Source organism: Aythya marila, assembly GCF_965140915.1.
Source record: "Aythya marila genome assembly, chromosome: 5".
Lineage (NCBI taxonomy): Eukaryota > Metazoa > Chordata > Aves > Anseriformes > Anatidae > Aythya > Aythya marila.
The window spans coordinates 53,320,416-53,335,567 of record NC_139046.1 but is presented as its reverse complement, the minus strand read 5'-3'; the positions used below and the strand labels follow the sequence as shown (position 1 = coordinate 53,335,567).

Genomic DNA, 15,152 nt, shown 5'->3' with positions numbered 1-15,152 from the left:
GCTCCCTGCCCTGTCCCTGGGATCTCCAGGAGCCACGGAGCCGAGCCTTGGTGTGGGTTCCTCCCCAGGGCGCGGGGGGCCGCCCCCTTCCCTCAGCTCGCCTCAGCCCATGCCCTGCTCTGGCCTGGCCGTTAGCAGCCGCCATGGCAGCAGTAGCGCCTGGGAGCGTTGGGAAGCCGGCTGGAACTGGCTGCAACCGGCTGCAACCGGCTGGAACCAGCACCAGGCTGCCCGGCTGCGTCCTCCATCTTGTCTCGCTCTGTGCCCAGTGCCCGGGCGTTGTGCTTGTCACCGCTCACAGCCTTCGCTTCTTTGGCTCGCCTGTCCTCCTGTGCCCTCGGCAGGACTGAGGCATTCCCCCTCGGCTTTCACAGCCTCCTCCTGCCCAACACGCCCGTGCTGGCAAGAGATTTCCTGAGCTCTTGTCCTGGAATCACTCAGAGATTCCCGTGCCCTTGGGCTCAGCCGGGTCCAGATCTGGAAACGGGGGGTGGTGGCCTTTGTCCAGCTGTGCCAAAATGCCAGCCGAGTGCTCCTGGGACTAGTTTGGGGGGTTATTTGCCACGTCTGAGGAAGAACGTGCGGGGAAGAAGAGCGGGAATGGCGGCACCAAGGACTTTGGTTCTTCAGCTGCTTCTCTGTTAAATGTGGCAGCTCCCAGCAGTGTCTCTGTGTGGAAGAACGATGGGGGAACTGACAGACTGCTTTGAGTTCAGAAGCGGACGACTTGATGAAAGGCCACTGCAACAGCCCGGTCTTCATGAGGGTGGCCATCTCAGTTTTCCTTAGCTGATGTAAATAAACACCAGGTTTTAGAGTTCTTTTATCCATTTTTATTTATTTATTTATTTATTTTTGTGCATATGCTATCATGGCTAAAACCCAAGATGAATTCACTCTATTGTTCTTTTGAAACTTGAGAGAACCTGCTGCCTCAGAGCCCAATTTCCCTGTTTTCTGGAGAAACAGTGCTTCTTCCATGAACTGAAATACAGGGATGTGAGCAGAGCTGTCCAAGCTCTGAAGCTGAAGATCAGTCATTGCTCTGCACAGAGGTTTCAGAAGAGGACTTGTCTCTCCAGTATTCTCAGAACAAAACTTTGCATTACACGGAATCATAAAGTCATTCGGGACAGGAAAAGACCTTTTACTCCCACCTTTAAGCAAGTCCTGACAGGTTCACCACTAAACCATGCTACTGAGTTCTGCTAGGCCTTCCCTACCCTCTCACACCCCACAGCACAGCAGCCTGGAGACGGAGACAGAGCCCAGCTCCACACCCTCCTCTGGGGGGCACAACGTTGGCATCTCCCCAGGCTGAGGCCAGAAACATGGCCGCTGCTGCTCTGCCTCATCTCTTGTCATGGCTGTGCCTAAATACCACAGCCAACACCCCAAATGGCAGACAACTCCAGAAGAAGCAGCAGGAATTCCAGTGGGACGAGGCCAGAAGCAGTGAGGCACAAAGGCCTTGGCCTGCTTGGCACAGAACGGTTCTCCAGCTCTTCATCCCAACAAGACGCCAACACCTCACTATGGCCCTGTTCTAGCTGGAGAACAAGTGTGAAGCAAGGCAGGAGAAAGCTGCGGGGAGCAGGAAATTCCCCGTTGGTGCTGCCTGTGCCCTCCAGCACAGCACAGGAGGAGCTGCCAGAGAGCCAGGAATTTCACAGCCCTGCTGAAGAGCCCCTTCACGGGATATTGCCTCTGTGGCTGCAGAAAAAGACCGGCACTTGACTGATTTTCTTCTCTCCCCCTCAGCCCCAGGTGATTACCACACCAAGGCATCCAACAAGCACGTCTTTAAGTGCGCGCTTGTGCAGTCCATGGCCTTCTGGCACGAGGCCTTCAGAGCAGACCACCCTCCAGGCAAGGCAACCCTGAGCAAGGCAAATAATTGCAGCCTGAGCGAGCTCCAGGGACAGCCTGCTGCTCAGCCTTGGCAAGGGGCCTGCTTCCAAAGCCTCCCTGTGACCTGTGCTGCCAGAAGCAGCAGCTTCTCACTCGGGACTCCATCGCCCACCCTCTCTTCCAACTCCTCGTGCAGGCCCTGGCACCTACACCTTACCCAGGCTGATGGGACCCAACACAGCCTACACAAATGCCAGCCCGTGCTACTCCATGAAACGGAAGAGCAAGCACGAGCGCTTCGACGCGGACCTCTCGAAGGAGAGTGATGCTTCCCTTCTTTTCCACACTGCCTAGTGAACCTCAGCTGCCTTCCCCACACCAGGAGCAAAGCCAGAGTATCCATGGCTATGCTCGTGGGGCCACAGAGCTCTCCCAGTGCTCCAGCAGGAGAAGGGAGCGCAGGGAGGCTCTGCCCACACCTGCAAGTGCCTCGTGTTCCTGCTCTGGCAGGTTGGATGAACAAGAGCTCATCAGACCTAATGGTCACCTGCCTGCCACTCTGGAAAATGCCCCTCTTTGGAGGGGAACAGACTGGGCCACCGCTGACGTTGTCCCAGGCCTCCCGCACCCCTCCTCTGTTGAGCCACTGGCATGTAGCCCTCGAGGGGACTCAGGAAGGAGAAATCTGCAGATTTGTGCCCAACAAGGTCCCTGTCTCTCTCACAGACTCCAGGTCCCGCTGCATTCCCAAAGATTGAGGTGGATACCTACAAAAGAAAGGCTCCCATCTACACCACGGGAGCCCAAACCAAACTTGGAGAGGACAGAACTGTCAAGCCTGGGCCCGCGGACTACCGCACAGGCAAGGTAGGGCAGCCTGCTCACCTCTCCTGCCCTGTTTTGCAACAAGCAGCCCTCAAGCATCTCCCCCTGCAGCTGGGGCTTTGCAGAACAAGCAGGCTTCTCGCTGCGGATGAGAAATGCCGAGCGCCCTTAATGAAACTCCTTTTCTTTTTTTTTCCTTAATCTTTTCCCCTTCCAGGTGACGCTGATCAAGCCCCAGGCACCCGAAACCACTTTTGGAATCCGGCACTCCATCTACACCACCCCGCTCATAGTGGAATAAAAAAAGATTCCCCCAAAGACCTTGTTTGTTCTTGAGCTGTGAGGAGGGGAACGGGAAGGAAGGGAAGAGGGGTGTGAGTGAGGAAGGTGCCTTTTCTCTCTGTAAGATTAAGGCCGCAGCAAAAGAATCGCCAGAGGAGAGCCCTGCAATGCAAAGGGCACGTCTGTCAGCTGTCCGGCTGTCTAGCCAGCTCTGCCAGCACCTTGTCACCTGCTTGCCTTCAACCCAATGGGGCTTGCATCCCGATTGCTCCCTTCACCCTGCCCCAGGAGCATGCCTCAGGTGCAAGCTACGGAGCTCCTGGCTGAGGAGGGATGCCAGCCCCACAAAGAGCCATCAGAGCTCAACGCTGCGCCGTGACAGCACTCAGGGCCTTCCCTACCCACTTGCACCCCACAGCAGAGCAGCCTGGAGACAGAGACCTGTCCCCAAGAGCTGTTCCACTCTGGGGGTCACAACGTTGGCATCTCCCCAGGCTGAGGCCAGAAACATGGCCATTGCTATTCTAAATATTCCTAAATACCTAAATACGTAAATAAATATATGCTCTAAATGCCTAAATGCCACAGCCAAGACCCCAAATGAAAGAAAACTCCACAAAAAGAAGCAGGAATTCCAGCTGGGCAAGGCGCAAGGAGGTAACAGCCCACATGCCATCCCCCAGGCTCCCAAAGCCTCTATGCTGTCATAATACGTTTCCATGATGATGCCGTGCCCCCCCCATAAAAGCTGGCAGCTGCCCCCCTGGAGTCAGTGTCTGTCGCGAGCTCTGCCTGCCCGCAGCAGCTCTCTGTGCCCTGTGACTGTGAGCAGCCGCAGCAGCAGCAAAGCTCATCCTCATCGACTTTGCCTTCCAAGGCTAAGAAAGGTGAAGTCGGGCTCCTCCCGCAGGGGGAGGCAGCTTTCAGAGCTGCAGGGCCAGATTTGAGGATCAAGGATTAGTTCCTGGGTGCCCGAGGAGCCTTTCGGCGCTAGGCTGGAAGGAGTTTCTAGAGCAGGAGAAAGGATTTACCGCCCTTCATCCTTAGGGGTGCAACCCCTGCTCCTATCTCCCCCTGTGGACAAGGAAAAGCAGTGTGCAGGGTACCAGAAAACTTGAAAGGTTTTATTGATTCACAGCAAATAGTATGAATACTATATTTATTGGAAATTTATTCAGTGCTTCCAAATGTGTATTACCCCAGTAGCGTGAACAATTTGGCACACACACTAGGTGGAGCAATCTGCTGTGCACCCAGTGCTGCAAATAAAGAATGCCTGTTCCCTAAAACTCCAAATTGAGTCTTAGAGTTTCTTTGACTGACTTTCACGCTATCACCCAAGGACAGGGCCCAGCTCCACACCCCCTGTAGGGGACACAGGGTTGGCATCTCCCCAGGCTGAGGCCAGAAACACGGCCGCTGCTGCTCTGCCTCATCTCTTGTCATGGCTGTGCCCCAGTGCCACAGCCCAGGCTGCAGCATGCTGACAGTTCCGGAAAGTTCCTCTGGAGTCGGGGCTGGAGGGCTGCCCCCTGCCCCTCTCAGCTCCTCCCTGCCCTGTCCCTGGGCTCTCCAGGAGCCACTGACCCCAGCCTTGGCGCGGGTTCCTCCCCAGGGCGCGGGGGGCCGCCCCCTTCCCTCAGCTCGCCTCAGCCCGCTCCCTGCTCTGGCCTGGCCGTTAGCAGCCGCCATGGCAGCAGCAGCACCTGGGAGCGTTGGGAAGCCGGCTGGAACCGGCTGGAACCAGCTGGAACTGGCTGCAACCGGCTGCAACCAGCTGGAACCGGCTGCAACCAGCACCAGGCTGCCCGGCTGCGTCCTCCATCTTGTCTCGCTCTGTGCCCAGTGCCTGGGCGTTGTGCTTGTCACCGCTCACAGCCTTCGCTTCTTTGGCTCGCCTGTCCTCCTGTGCCCTCGGCAGGACTGAGGCATTCCCCCTCGGCTTTCACAGCCTCCTCCTGCCCAACACGCCCGTGCTGGCAAGAGATTTCCTGAGCTCTTGTCCTGGAATCACTCAGAGATTCCCGTGCCCTTGGGCTCAGCCGGGTCCAGATCTGGAAACGGGGGGTGGTGGCCTTTGTCCAGCTGTGCCAAAATGCCAGCCAAGTGCTCCTGGGACTAGTTTGGGGTCTTATTTGTCAAGTTTGAGGAAGAACGTGCGGGGAAGAAGAGCAGGAATGGCGGCGCCAAGGACTTTGGTTCTTCAGCTGCTTCTCTGTTAAATGTGGCAGCTCCCAGCAGTGTCTCTGTGTGGAAGAACGATGGGGGAACTGACAGACTGCTTTGATTGACCCTCTGGGAACAAAGGCTTGGCATCTCCGTAGGCTGAGGGCAGAAACACAGCCACTGTATTTCTGCATCATCTCTTGTCATGTCTGTGCCTAAATACCTGATGTCTGAGGGGAGGTTTGGGATTTGAGCTTGGAAGCCACTGTTCCATCCCTACACTGTCCAAGCTGGCTGTGATAAGTAGCTCTGGTCCTGCTCCTCGATACCTTGTGGAGCTTCCATCACCAGGACTTGGAGTATGCCTCAGTGGATTCACTGGCTTTGCTCCTGGTGTACAGAAGCCTGTGCTAAGCAAGGATGCAGTGGGCTTTGAAGTCCTTGTGGCACGAGAAGAACACCTGAGGTTCACTAGGCAATGCAGAAAAGAAGGGGAAGCATTGCTCACGCTAGAGAGGTCTGCATCGAAGCGATCGTGCTGGCAGTTGTGTAGGCTGTGTTGGGTCCCATCAGCCTGGGTAAGGTGTAGGTGCCGGGGCCTGCAAGAGGAGTTGGAAGAGAGGGTGGGCGATGGAGTCCTGAGTGAGATTTTTCTCAAGGGGGATTTTTCTGCACATTGCAGCTTTGTCCTGCCTTGGTGTCTGTCTTGTCAGCCCCCTGCCCATGCCCCATTATTTCTGGACTTTGGGTCCTGCCCCCTTGTGCCCATAGCCCATGGTCCTTGGCAGCTGTCCTTCTCAGAGGGCATTTATGGCTGCTCACAGTGGTTCCCCTGCTAGGCCCAGTGTTGTGTTCTTGCTGGGATGAAGAGCTGGAGAACTGGTACTCACTTGATCCGGGTGTGACAGTTGTGTTTATTTTGGGAAGTCCCTAGATCTGAGTGCCTGGAGGCACATACTTCCCAGACCTGGTGATGGCAGGCTCCACAAGGTATCGAGGACCAGGACCGCAGCTGCCTGCCATGGGCGGTTTGGTCCCTCTGCAGGTGTAAGCAGGGGCTTGGCTTTTGGTGGGACTGTGGGCCATGAAACCTAGGAAGCAAGCAAAGGAAAGGACACCTCCAGCCGGCTGCACATTCACGCTCCACTGGAAGAGGCACAATTGGAGTTGCCAGCCCCCATAAATTCTCCTACCATGGGACGTTTTCCTCCAAGACTACTACAAATACAGTTATGTCTGACTGAGTGGTTGTGTGGTACATAGCCATGTTGGATCCTGAATGAGAGAGGGAGCTAGGAGAATACAATAAATCACTAACCTTTTAGAAAAGAATTTACTAACTTTTAGAAAAGGGGCAACTGAGAGAGGACGTTAGGGGAATCTTATCGAGTAGAGATAGAGTGATAGGCAGCATGAAACTAGGATGCTCAAATTAATTAAAGCAAGAAGCCTTGGGCCCCTTTACCAAGGTCAGTCTCCTAATAAGAGTGTGAGCCTGTTTTAAGAAACTGGTCCTGCGGATGGACAAGAGCCAAGGAGCAACTGAGTCTGCGCAGAGACAAGAGGTCAAGGAGCGGTGACAAGGAAGAGTCATCAATCTTCATCCCCATAACCCCGAAAGACCACCACCAGCATACACTGCGCAAGCGCAGATGGGAGCAGTTTATGGAAATGACTCCTTGGAGCTAATTTTAATATGAAGCAGGGGCATGTTATGAATATGTATAGGCGTAGTGTGAAACTCCATGCATATGTAACTCTTTTCTGCATATAACCAAGGCAAGTTGCAGCGTCAGGTGCGCACGACTTTGGCGGGACTACCCCCCGTGCTGCCCAGCACTGAATAAACATAGCTAATTTACAATCTTTCTGATTGTGGAGTCCGTTTTCCACAAGTCATGAACACGGCTGATGCCATTGCTTTATGTGCTTTATTTACGTTATTGACGGACGCCATGGGCTTTATGTGCTGTATTTACTGACTGAGGCCACCTGCTTTATGTGCTTTATTTCCTTTACTGACTGAGGCCATGTGCTTTATGTGCTTTATTTCCTTTAATGACTTGTGCTTTATGTGCTTTATGTGCTTTATGCGCTTTATGCGCTTTATTCGCAGCGGGCCCGTGAGGCGGCGCCGTGCGGCCTAGTGGGGCTGGGGCTGGGGAGGGGCCGGGGGCCGGTAACCATGGTGACGGCCCCGCCCGGAAGTGACGCCGGGGGCTGGGCAGGAAGTCAGGCGCTGGCACGGAAGTGGCGGCGTGATGGCGGACGGGGAGGCGGCGGGGACCGACACCGGGACCGACACCGGGACCGAGACCGACACCGGCTCTGGCAGCGGCACCGGCCCCTCTTGGCGCCGGCCTCATGGCCCGCTGCAGCGCTACTACGGGCTGCCCGCCGCCGAGGCAGCGGAGGCCGCCCCGGACCCCATCGACATCAACGGGCCTCACTTTGACCCGGAAGTTTTCCTCGCGAAGGTGACCTTTGACCCCGCCGTGACCCGCACCCCCACCCCGGGGACCCTCTGAAGTTTGGGTGCCCGCCTGGGGGGACCCCAAGGGGTTCCTATGGAGATCCCAAGGGGTTTCTATGGGGATCTCGCAGCCTTCATGGGGCGAGCGGTGCCGTGCAATCTGTACCCCGCCCCCAGAGCCCTGTGGGGACCCCATTAACCCCACCGTCAGGCTGTGCTGGGTCCCAGAGAGACCTTCCAACCCCCTTCAGATCCCCACAGAGGGGTTCTCTGGGTACCCAACAGATCTTCCTCCCTAGGCGCTCTTTGGGATCCTGTATGTCCCCTGTGTAGGGGCCATATGGGGCTATTGGGGGCCGTCGTGGATCCCAGTAGGGCCCTGGCGTGCAGCTGGAAGCTCTTAGGGTTCCTTCTCCCAATGCCAGGGTGCCATTTAAGTGGTTGTGTGGCAGGCAGGGCTCCCTGAGCAGCACGTCGGGTGAGGGGGACAACTGGAGGGCTCTACCATGCAATTGGGGGGCAGCTCAGGAGCCAAGAACCACCGTGGAGGGATGTAGGGGCCTGGGAGGGGGTTGTTCCAGCTGCAGGAGAGTTGTTGGGGTGCCATAGGGCCAGGGTGCGGTTCTATCATGATTTCCCCCTTTCAGGTGCGCAGCGAGTGCCCCCTGGGGCAGTTGTTGGCCCGCGAAGCTGCGCTGGGGCGGGAGATCCGCGCTCTCGACAGCGACATGCAGACGCTGCTCTACGAGAACTATAACAAGTTCATTTCTGCCACAGGTGGGTTCTCAGGGAGGACACAAGCATTTGGGGGGGAACCTGTGGGATCCCAAGTGGCTCAGGGACCCATGGGTCTCATTTTTTTCCCTCCCCCCAGACACTATCCGAAAGATGAAGGTCGATTTCCGCCGCATGGAGGCAGAGATGGACGATCTGGCTGCCAACATGGCAGCCATCAGCACCTCCAGCGCCCGTGTCAGCGCGGCGCTGCAGGACCGTCACCGCCGGGGCGCCCAGCTGGCTGGTACGGGGAGGGAGGGATGGAGCCCAGGAGGGCAGATGTGTGGGGTTTGGGGACAGATTGTGGGGTTGGGGGACTCGGGGAGGGCAGATTGTGGGGTTGGGGGTCAGATCTGGGGTTTGGAGGGGCCTGGGGATTAGATTTTGGCCTTTTAGGGGTAAATATGAGGGGGTGAGGAGACAGATGTTGGGGTGTAGGGTTCTTGTGGTTCAGAGTGTAGACTGGGGGAGGCTGGGGGGAATTGGGGGAGCCCATCTGGGGGCAGACCTGGGTTTTGTGGGGTGGGCAGATAATGGTGTGGGGGGAGCAGAGGAGGCAGATGACGGGGAAAGGGGCTGAGAGTCAAATGCGGGGGGGAGAAATGGGATCCCAGAGGGGGCCGATCAGGCCCTGCCTCATCCGTAGCCCTTCCCCTTGGTCCTTGCTCCCCCCACCTCGGTGCCCGATCCTTTCCCCCATGCCCGACTCCTTCCTGACGTTGTGGCCCCTCCAGGCGTGCAGGCGCTCCTGCGGAAGCTGCAGTCCCTCGTGGAGGTGCCGGGGCGGCTGCGGCGCTGGGCGGCACCGGGGGCAGACCCTGCACGGGCCCTGCACTGCTACGCCCGCGCCCGGGCCGTGCTGCGCCACTACCGCCACCTGCCTTCCTTCCGTGCCATCGAGGACGAGAGCCACGCCATCATGGCCGAGCTGGCCCAGCGCCTGCGGGCACGCCTCCGGTACGGTCACCCCGCAGCCCGCTGCCAGCAGGAGGTGGGGTTGTGGGGGTGTTCACTCTGGAGCCTACTGGTGGCGGGTCTGGAGAACAGAGGGTGTTCCTTTTGGGGGTAATTATAGCAGTTCCCCTCACAACTTTATTCCACTGGTAACTCTGGAACATGCTGATGCTATGAAGTCCTCATTTCTCCTTCGTTTTTCAATAATTATCGTTAACTCTGAAGCCTACTGATGACCTTTATTGTTTTTTCCTGTTTTGCTGTGCCGCTATTAACCTCAGAACCTCGTAGCACCCAGCTAACCCCTCCCATCTCTCTAGGGATGACACCTTGGACCCCAAGGAGCTCACAGAATGTGTGGAGATGCTGCTGCAGCTGGAGGAGCCGCCCGAGGAGCTGTGCGAGGAGTTCCTGAGCCATGCCGGTGCTCGCCTGGAGACCGAGCTGGCGGCGCTGGAGGCTGAGCTGCCCCCAGCCGATCCCTCCGGTGCTGCCACCACTCCTCCCCCGGCCTCCGACATCCTGGACTTCGTTGACCGCGGCAGCTCGGCCTTCGTGGGCAACCTGTGCCTGCTTGCAGCCTCGTACCGCAGCCTCTTCGAGGGCTGCCCGGGGGTGGGGGAAGGCCGCCTGGAGGCTTTCGCCGCCGCCCTCACCGCCCGCTACTTCGAGCTGCTGGAGCGGCGCCTGGCGCTGGAGCGGGGCCTGGGCGACACCTCGCTGCTGGTGCGGGCACTCGACCGCTTCCACCGCCGCCTCCGCGCCCTCCTCGAGCTGCTGCCCACGGCCGGGGCCGAAGCAGGCGCCGCGCTGGTGGCCCGGGCAGCGGGCGAGCGGGTGGCCCGCTACCTGCGGGCGCTGCAGACCTTCTTCCTGGGGTGCCTGGGTGACGTGCGCCAGGCGCTGGCAGCCCCCCGGCCCCCCGGCAAAGAGGGGCCCGGGCTCCCCGACCTCCTGGCCACGCTGTCCTCCTCCGTTCTCGGCCAGCTCAAGGCCGTCCTGGCCTACGTGCAGCTCTTCACCGCCAAGGACGTGGCCTTCGCCAGCTTGCCCTACTTCAAGGTGGGCTGGGGGCAGTGGGGGGAGCCTTGTGGGGAGTATGGGGGTCGCTGGGGTGACCTGGGGGTGGCAGGGGGCTGCACAGGGAAGGGTGGAGGTTGCATGGGCTTAAAATAAGCGTGGGTTTACTTCGCAGGTCGTATGGGGCAGGCTGGCAGTCCCTGTAGGGGTTGTTGGGGTGGTTTTGGGGTTGTACAGCACAGCTTGGTGGAACTGGGTTTGTTTTGGGGTCGCACGGGGCAGTTGTGCTTTGCGTTGTGCATGGCAGTGGAGTGTGAGGGGCTGCTGGGGGCCATGGGGAACATATCAGGCTCCAGGGGCAGTTTTGGGGATACAGAGGAGGTTTTTGGGAGACCCAGGGTGGTATTTTTGGGATGTAACCCTCCAGATTTGGTCACGGGGCTGTTCTACAGGGTGACATGGGTGCGACAGCGGTGCCCAGCAGCAGTTCTTTGGGGTGCAGCCGAGGCTTTTACGGTGCAGTGGCAGCTTTTAAGCAGGCAGGGGTGGCGGTTTGGTATTTTGGGAGGTGTAACCCTCTGCTTTTGGCCACAGGGGGAGTTCTGCGTAGAGGCGGTGCGCGAAGGGCTGGTGGTGGCCTTCGTGCGCTGGCTCTGCCGCACCGCCCGGGGCTTTGCCGACAGCCCCACGGAGAGGGGAGCCCCCGCAGCACCCCCGGCACTGCTGCTGCTCCTCGCCCGCCTCTGCCTCGACTACGAGGCCACCACCATCAGCTACATCCTCACCCTTACCGACGAGCAGTTTCCTCCTGAGGTGAGCCCCAAAACCCACCCTCGTTGGCCCCAAAATGGCTCGGAGGGGGCCCTGAATGTCCCCGAGGTGCCACAGAGCGGCCCCGAGTCCTGGTGTCTGTCCAGAACGTGGGAGTGTGTGTGGAAGCATGGGGATCTTCCTTCGAACTTTGTGTGCCCCCAAATGTCCACGAGGGACCCTGAAATGTCCCCAAAGGGATCTTGAATGTCCCCAAGCCCCTCCCTGTGTCCTGCTACGGCCCCATGTCTGTCCAGAATGTGGCCCCAAGAACAGCAGTACGCATGGAGGCAGAAGGGTCCCTGCCCGTCTCAGTGTCCCTAAGGGGTGGGAGCTCCACAGAACGTCCCCAGGAGGCCTTGGCACATCCCTGAGTCCCTCCAAATGCTACAAGGACGTGAGGACAATAGGGATGCAGCACTTTGGGACAGCCCAGAGCATCCCATGTACCCCCCGACGTCTCTGTGTACCCTCACAACGGATGGTGCTGTGCATGGGGGCACTGGGGGAGGCCTCTAGATGTCCTCACATCCCTGTGCCACCAAGGAGCCATCTCCCTGTGTCCCCAAATCCCAAGGACACGGTGCCAAGGCTGCGTGTGGAAGTGTCCCCATGTCCTTTGTGCCCCCAGGACACGGGGCCAGCGGTGACGCCAGGCCCGGCGCTGTGCGCGGAGGCTCGGGGGGCGGCGCAGCGGCTGCTCGACCACTACGTGCAGGTGCAGGGGGCGGCGGTGGCGCAGATGCTGCGGAAGAGCGTGGAGACGCGCGACTGGTTGGGCACCGTCGAGCCCCGCAACGTCCGCGCCGTCATGAAGCGCGTGGTCGAGGACATCACTGCCATCGACGTCCAGGTTGGGGCAGCACCGGGCCCCTGTAGGGGCTTGGGGTGGGGGCTGGAGACCCGTAGAGGGGTCCCAGATGTGCCAGAGGGTTCCTGGGGATCCCTGAAGGGGCCAGAAATCATGCCTGCTGTCCTTTATAAAGTCATTGAGAATTTTAGGATGTTGCAGGTGGTCCCTGTGGGGTTCCCTAAAGCACCCTCAGGGGTCCCAGAGGGTTCCTGAGAGGGTTTTGGAGTCCCAGAGGGTCCCTTGCAGGGGGGCTGAAGTCTCTGAAGGGCCAAGAGGAGACTCCCTGAGGTGTCCATAAGGATTTTAGGGAGAGACCAGAGGGGTCTGAGAGGATCTCAAATGGACTGGGAAGTCTTAGAGGGTTTTGAGGGATCCTGGCTTGTTTTGGGAGTCCCCAGGGGGGTATTTGGGGTGGGTTTGGGGGACGCTGGCACTGAGCACGGTGCGATGCTGCAGGTGGGGCAGCTCTTCGAGGAGGGCGTGCGACGGGCGCAGAGCAGCGACTCGAGCCGGCGCGCCTTCTCCGTCTACAGCAGCTCACGGGCGCCTGGGCGCTATGCCCCCAGCTACACCCCCAGGTCAGCCCTGTCACCTGGGTCACCTCCCTATCAGCCCGGGGTCACCCCGTTGTCCCCACATTCGTGACCAGCCCCGCGTCCTCCTGGCTGTCCTCATGGCTCCAAATGATCCCAATGTTCCCCTACAGTCCCCGTGTCCCTGTGACAATCTTCATATCCCAAATTGTCCCAGTATCCACCCATGGTCCCCACATCCTTTGGCAGTCCCTGTGTCCCCACACCATCCCAGTATCCCCTGATTATTCCCATCTTCCCCTACTGTCCTTGTGTCTCCAGATGCCAATATCTCTTGATGATCCCCATGTACCTTAAGTCCCCGTGCTGTGACTCTCCCCACATCCCCCGCTCATCCCCATGTTCTCCTGCCGTTGTGTCCCCATACAGCCCTCCCATCCCATCTGTCACCGTGTCCCCTGACCGTCCCTGTGCCCTCCTTCCTCCCCTGCCAGTCCCGTGCCCACCTGATTGTCCTGCTTTCGTTGTCCCCAGTGCCCCGATGGACACCCACCTGCTCAGCAACATCCAGAAGCTCTTCTCCGAACGCATCGACATCTTCAGCCCTGTCGAGTTCAACAAGGTGAGGCCGTAGGGATGTCCCAGTGTCCCTCAGGTGTCCCCGAAGACCCTAAGCTGTCCATCTTCCCACCTGTCACGTGTCCCTTGTGTCCCCGTGTCCCCAGTGCTGGGGTTTGGGGGTTCCTCAGGGGCTGATGGCTAAGACAAGGGGCGTTGGTTCTTGGGGCAGATGGCAGGGGTGAGTGTCAGTGTTCCTGTGTCCCCACACTGATGTGGCTTGAGGTCTCTGTAACCCCCGTGTGACATGTCCCCGTGTCCTAACACATGTTAGGATGAGGATTAGGGTGTCATAAGTGCTGGTGACCCCAGAGGGGCATCCCTAATTTCTCCGCATCCCTGTGCGGACACGACTTGAGTCCTCCTTGCGCTGGCTGTCCCCATCCCCACCGTGCCACTTGTCCCTGCTGTCCCTGCGTCCCAGGTGTCGGTGCTGACGGGGATCATCAAGATCAGCCTGAAGACGCTGCTGGAGTGCGTGCGGCTGCGGACGTTGGGGCGCTTCGGGCTGCAGCAGGTGCAGGTGGACGGCCACTACCTGCAGCTCTACCTCTGGCGCTTCGCCGCTGATGAGCGTGTGGTGCAGGGGCTGCTGGACGAGGTGGCCGCCAGCGCTGCCCACCGCTGCCTCGACCCTGTCCCCATGGAGCACAGCGTCGTCGAGCTCATCTGCGAGCGCGGGTAGGACCTGAAGATGCCAGGGGGACACGTGGGGACATGTAGGATGGGGGGGGGCACTGGGACATAGGACATCTGTGTTGCTGTGGGGCGCAGTGGAGATGGGGATGTCTTTGGGAGGGCTGTGTCATGGGTCCTGGGGCACCCCATATGTTCCCACACATGCAGCAACACATGAGGACATCCCCTGTCCCCCCACCAGTCCTGGTGAAACCCCATGTTGTCCCCCCCGCGTCCTGGTGATGCCAATCCCGTGTTGTACCTGCCACCCCAGTGCCATGCCACGTTGTTTCACTACCTTGGTGACTTCCCCTGATGCCTGGGGCATGCCGGGTGCAGCCCCTGTGTCATGGTTGAGGACAATAAATAAAATGCATGTGAGCTGTGCCTTGTCCCTGTGCCTGGACAGCTGGAGGATGGTGGGGTGGGGGCATCTCTGGGGAACCTAAATTGAAAAGCTTGGTTACCATAAACTCCCTAAATAAGCTGGACAGCGATGGATGGACAGATACTCCTGCTGGAAGGGATCAGGAGGATGAGGGAGTGTTGCAGATACTGTGGTCCCTAATGGAGAGGCCAAAGCAACCAAAATGAGAACTTTTTGTCTCTCTGCCTCGCTGTAACAGTAAGATCTTGATACTGAGCTTTTGGTAAAGCACCAAAAGATACGAAGCACAAGCTGAATCCTCGACATTATCAACTCTTCAGGAGCAAACATCTCCCGTCGCTATTGACTGTGGGCAGAGCAACTGGAAGTTACAAATTCACAACATTTATTCACCTTTAGATGGCGCTGGAAAACCATATTTAAAACAACAGCTCACAGCTTAATTCAAATTCTCACTTTGTTAGAACTTCAATCAAGGTACCTGCAAGTATTTTGTTGATTCAGCATTGGGGGGAAGGAGGGTACACGCTGTTTTCTCTAATGTTTGTGTCAACAAAAAATTTGCAGTATTAGGACTATGGGAGGGCACTGGAACCAATATAAAGGAGTCGCTCAAATAAACAAATGTAGTAATAATGCTGAAGATAATGTTGAAGGCCTGGGCAGCAGGGTACCTTCAAGGGAATATCTTCATGTCCGAGTGGCAATACTGTTATAGATTTGAACGCACACCCTATCATCATTCCAACTACTGTGTTGTTACTGCTGTTACTACCCTGCATACCCGCTTTGAATTCGTACTTGTAAATTGTCTCAGGTACGGCACTTTCTCAGAATATTTACTGGTGAGGGAGGCTATTTTCCAGCATGCGTACAGATTATACATTCTCAGGTTTTCCAAGAACTTCCAAATGTTGCAGTTTT

The 15,152-nt window shown here is 58.0% G+C and overlaps 1 protein-coding gene and 1 pseudogene across 2 annotated transcripts; one reads left to right on the top strand and one right to left on the bottom strand.

The window, feature by feature from the left end:
* Positions 1 to 5,628: 5,628 nt before the first annotated feature.
* LOC309878622 (ciliary microtubule associated protein 1A-like) lies at positions 5,629 to 6,210 on the bottom strand (annotated as a pseudogene). The gene is made up of 2 exons: positions 6,015 to 6,210; positions 5,629 to 5,723 (listed from the first exon to the last, which is right to left on the bottom strand). The product of its transcript is annotated as a ciliary microtubule associated protein 1A-like (transcript).
* A 1,170-nt stretch (positions 6,211 to 7,380) lies between these two features.
* Positions 7,381 to 15,117, top strand: VPS51 (VPS51 subunit of GARP complex). The gene is made up of 10 exons (XM_082761333.1): positions 7,381 to 7,601; positions 8,245 to 8,374; positions 8,472 to 8,618; positions 9,109 to 9,331; positions 9,649 to 10,390; positions 10,943 to 11,161; positions 11,790 to 12,011; positions 12,468 to 12,589; positions 13,079 to 13,166; positions 13,587 to 15,117. Exons 1-10 carry the CDS (start codon positions 7,386 to 7,388, stop codon positions 13,845 to 13,847), a joined length of 2,370 nt encoding a protein of 789 aa, XP_082617459.1. The 5' UTR covers positions 7,381 to 7,385; the 3' UTR covers positions 13,848 to 15,117.
* Positions 15,118 to 15,152: the final 35 nt, after the last annotated feature.

Coding starts and splice junctions, on each gene's coding strand:
- VPS51 (XM_082761333.1), top strand. CDS start 7,386: ATGGCGGACGGGGAGGCGGCGGGGACCGACACCGGGACCGACACCGGG. Junction 7,602..8,244: donor CGGAAGTTTTCCTCGCGAAG/GTGACCTTTGAC, acceptor TCCCCCTTTCAG/GTGCGCAGCGAGTGCCCCCT. Junction 13,167..13,586: donor GCCCTGTCGAGTTCAACAAG/GTGAGGCCGTAG, acceptor CCTGCGTCCCAG/GTGTCGGTGCTGACGGGGAT.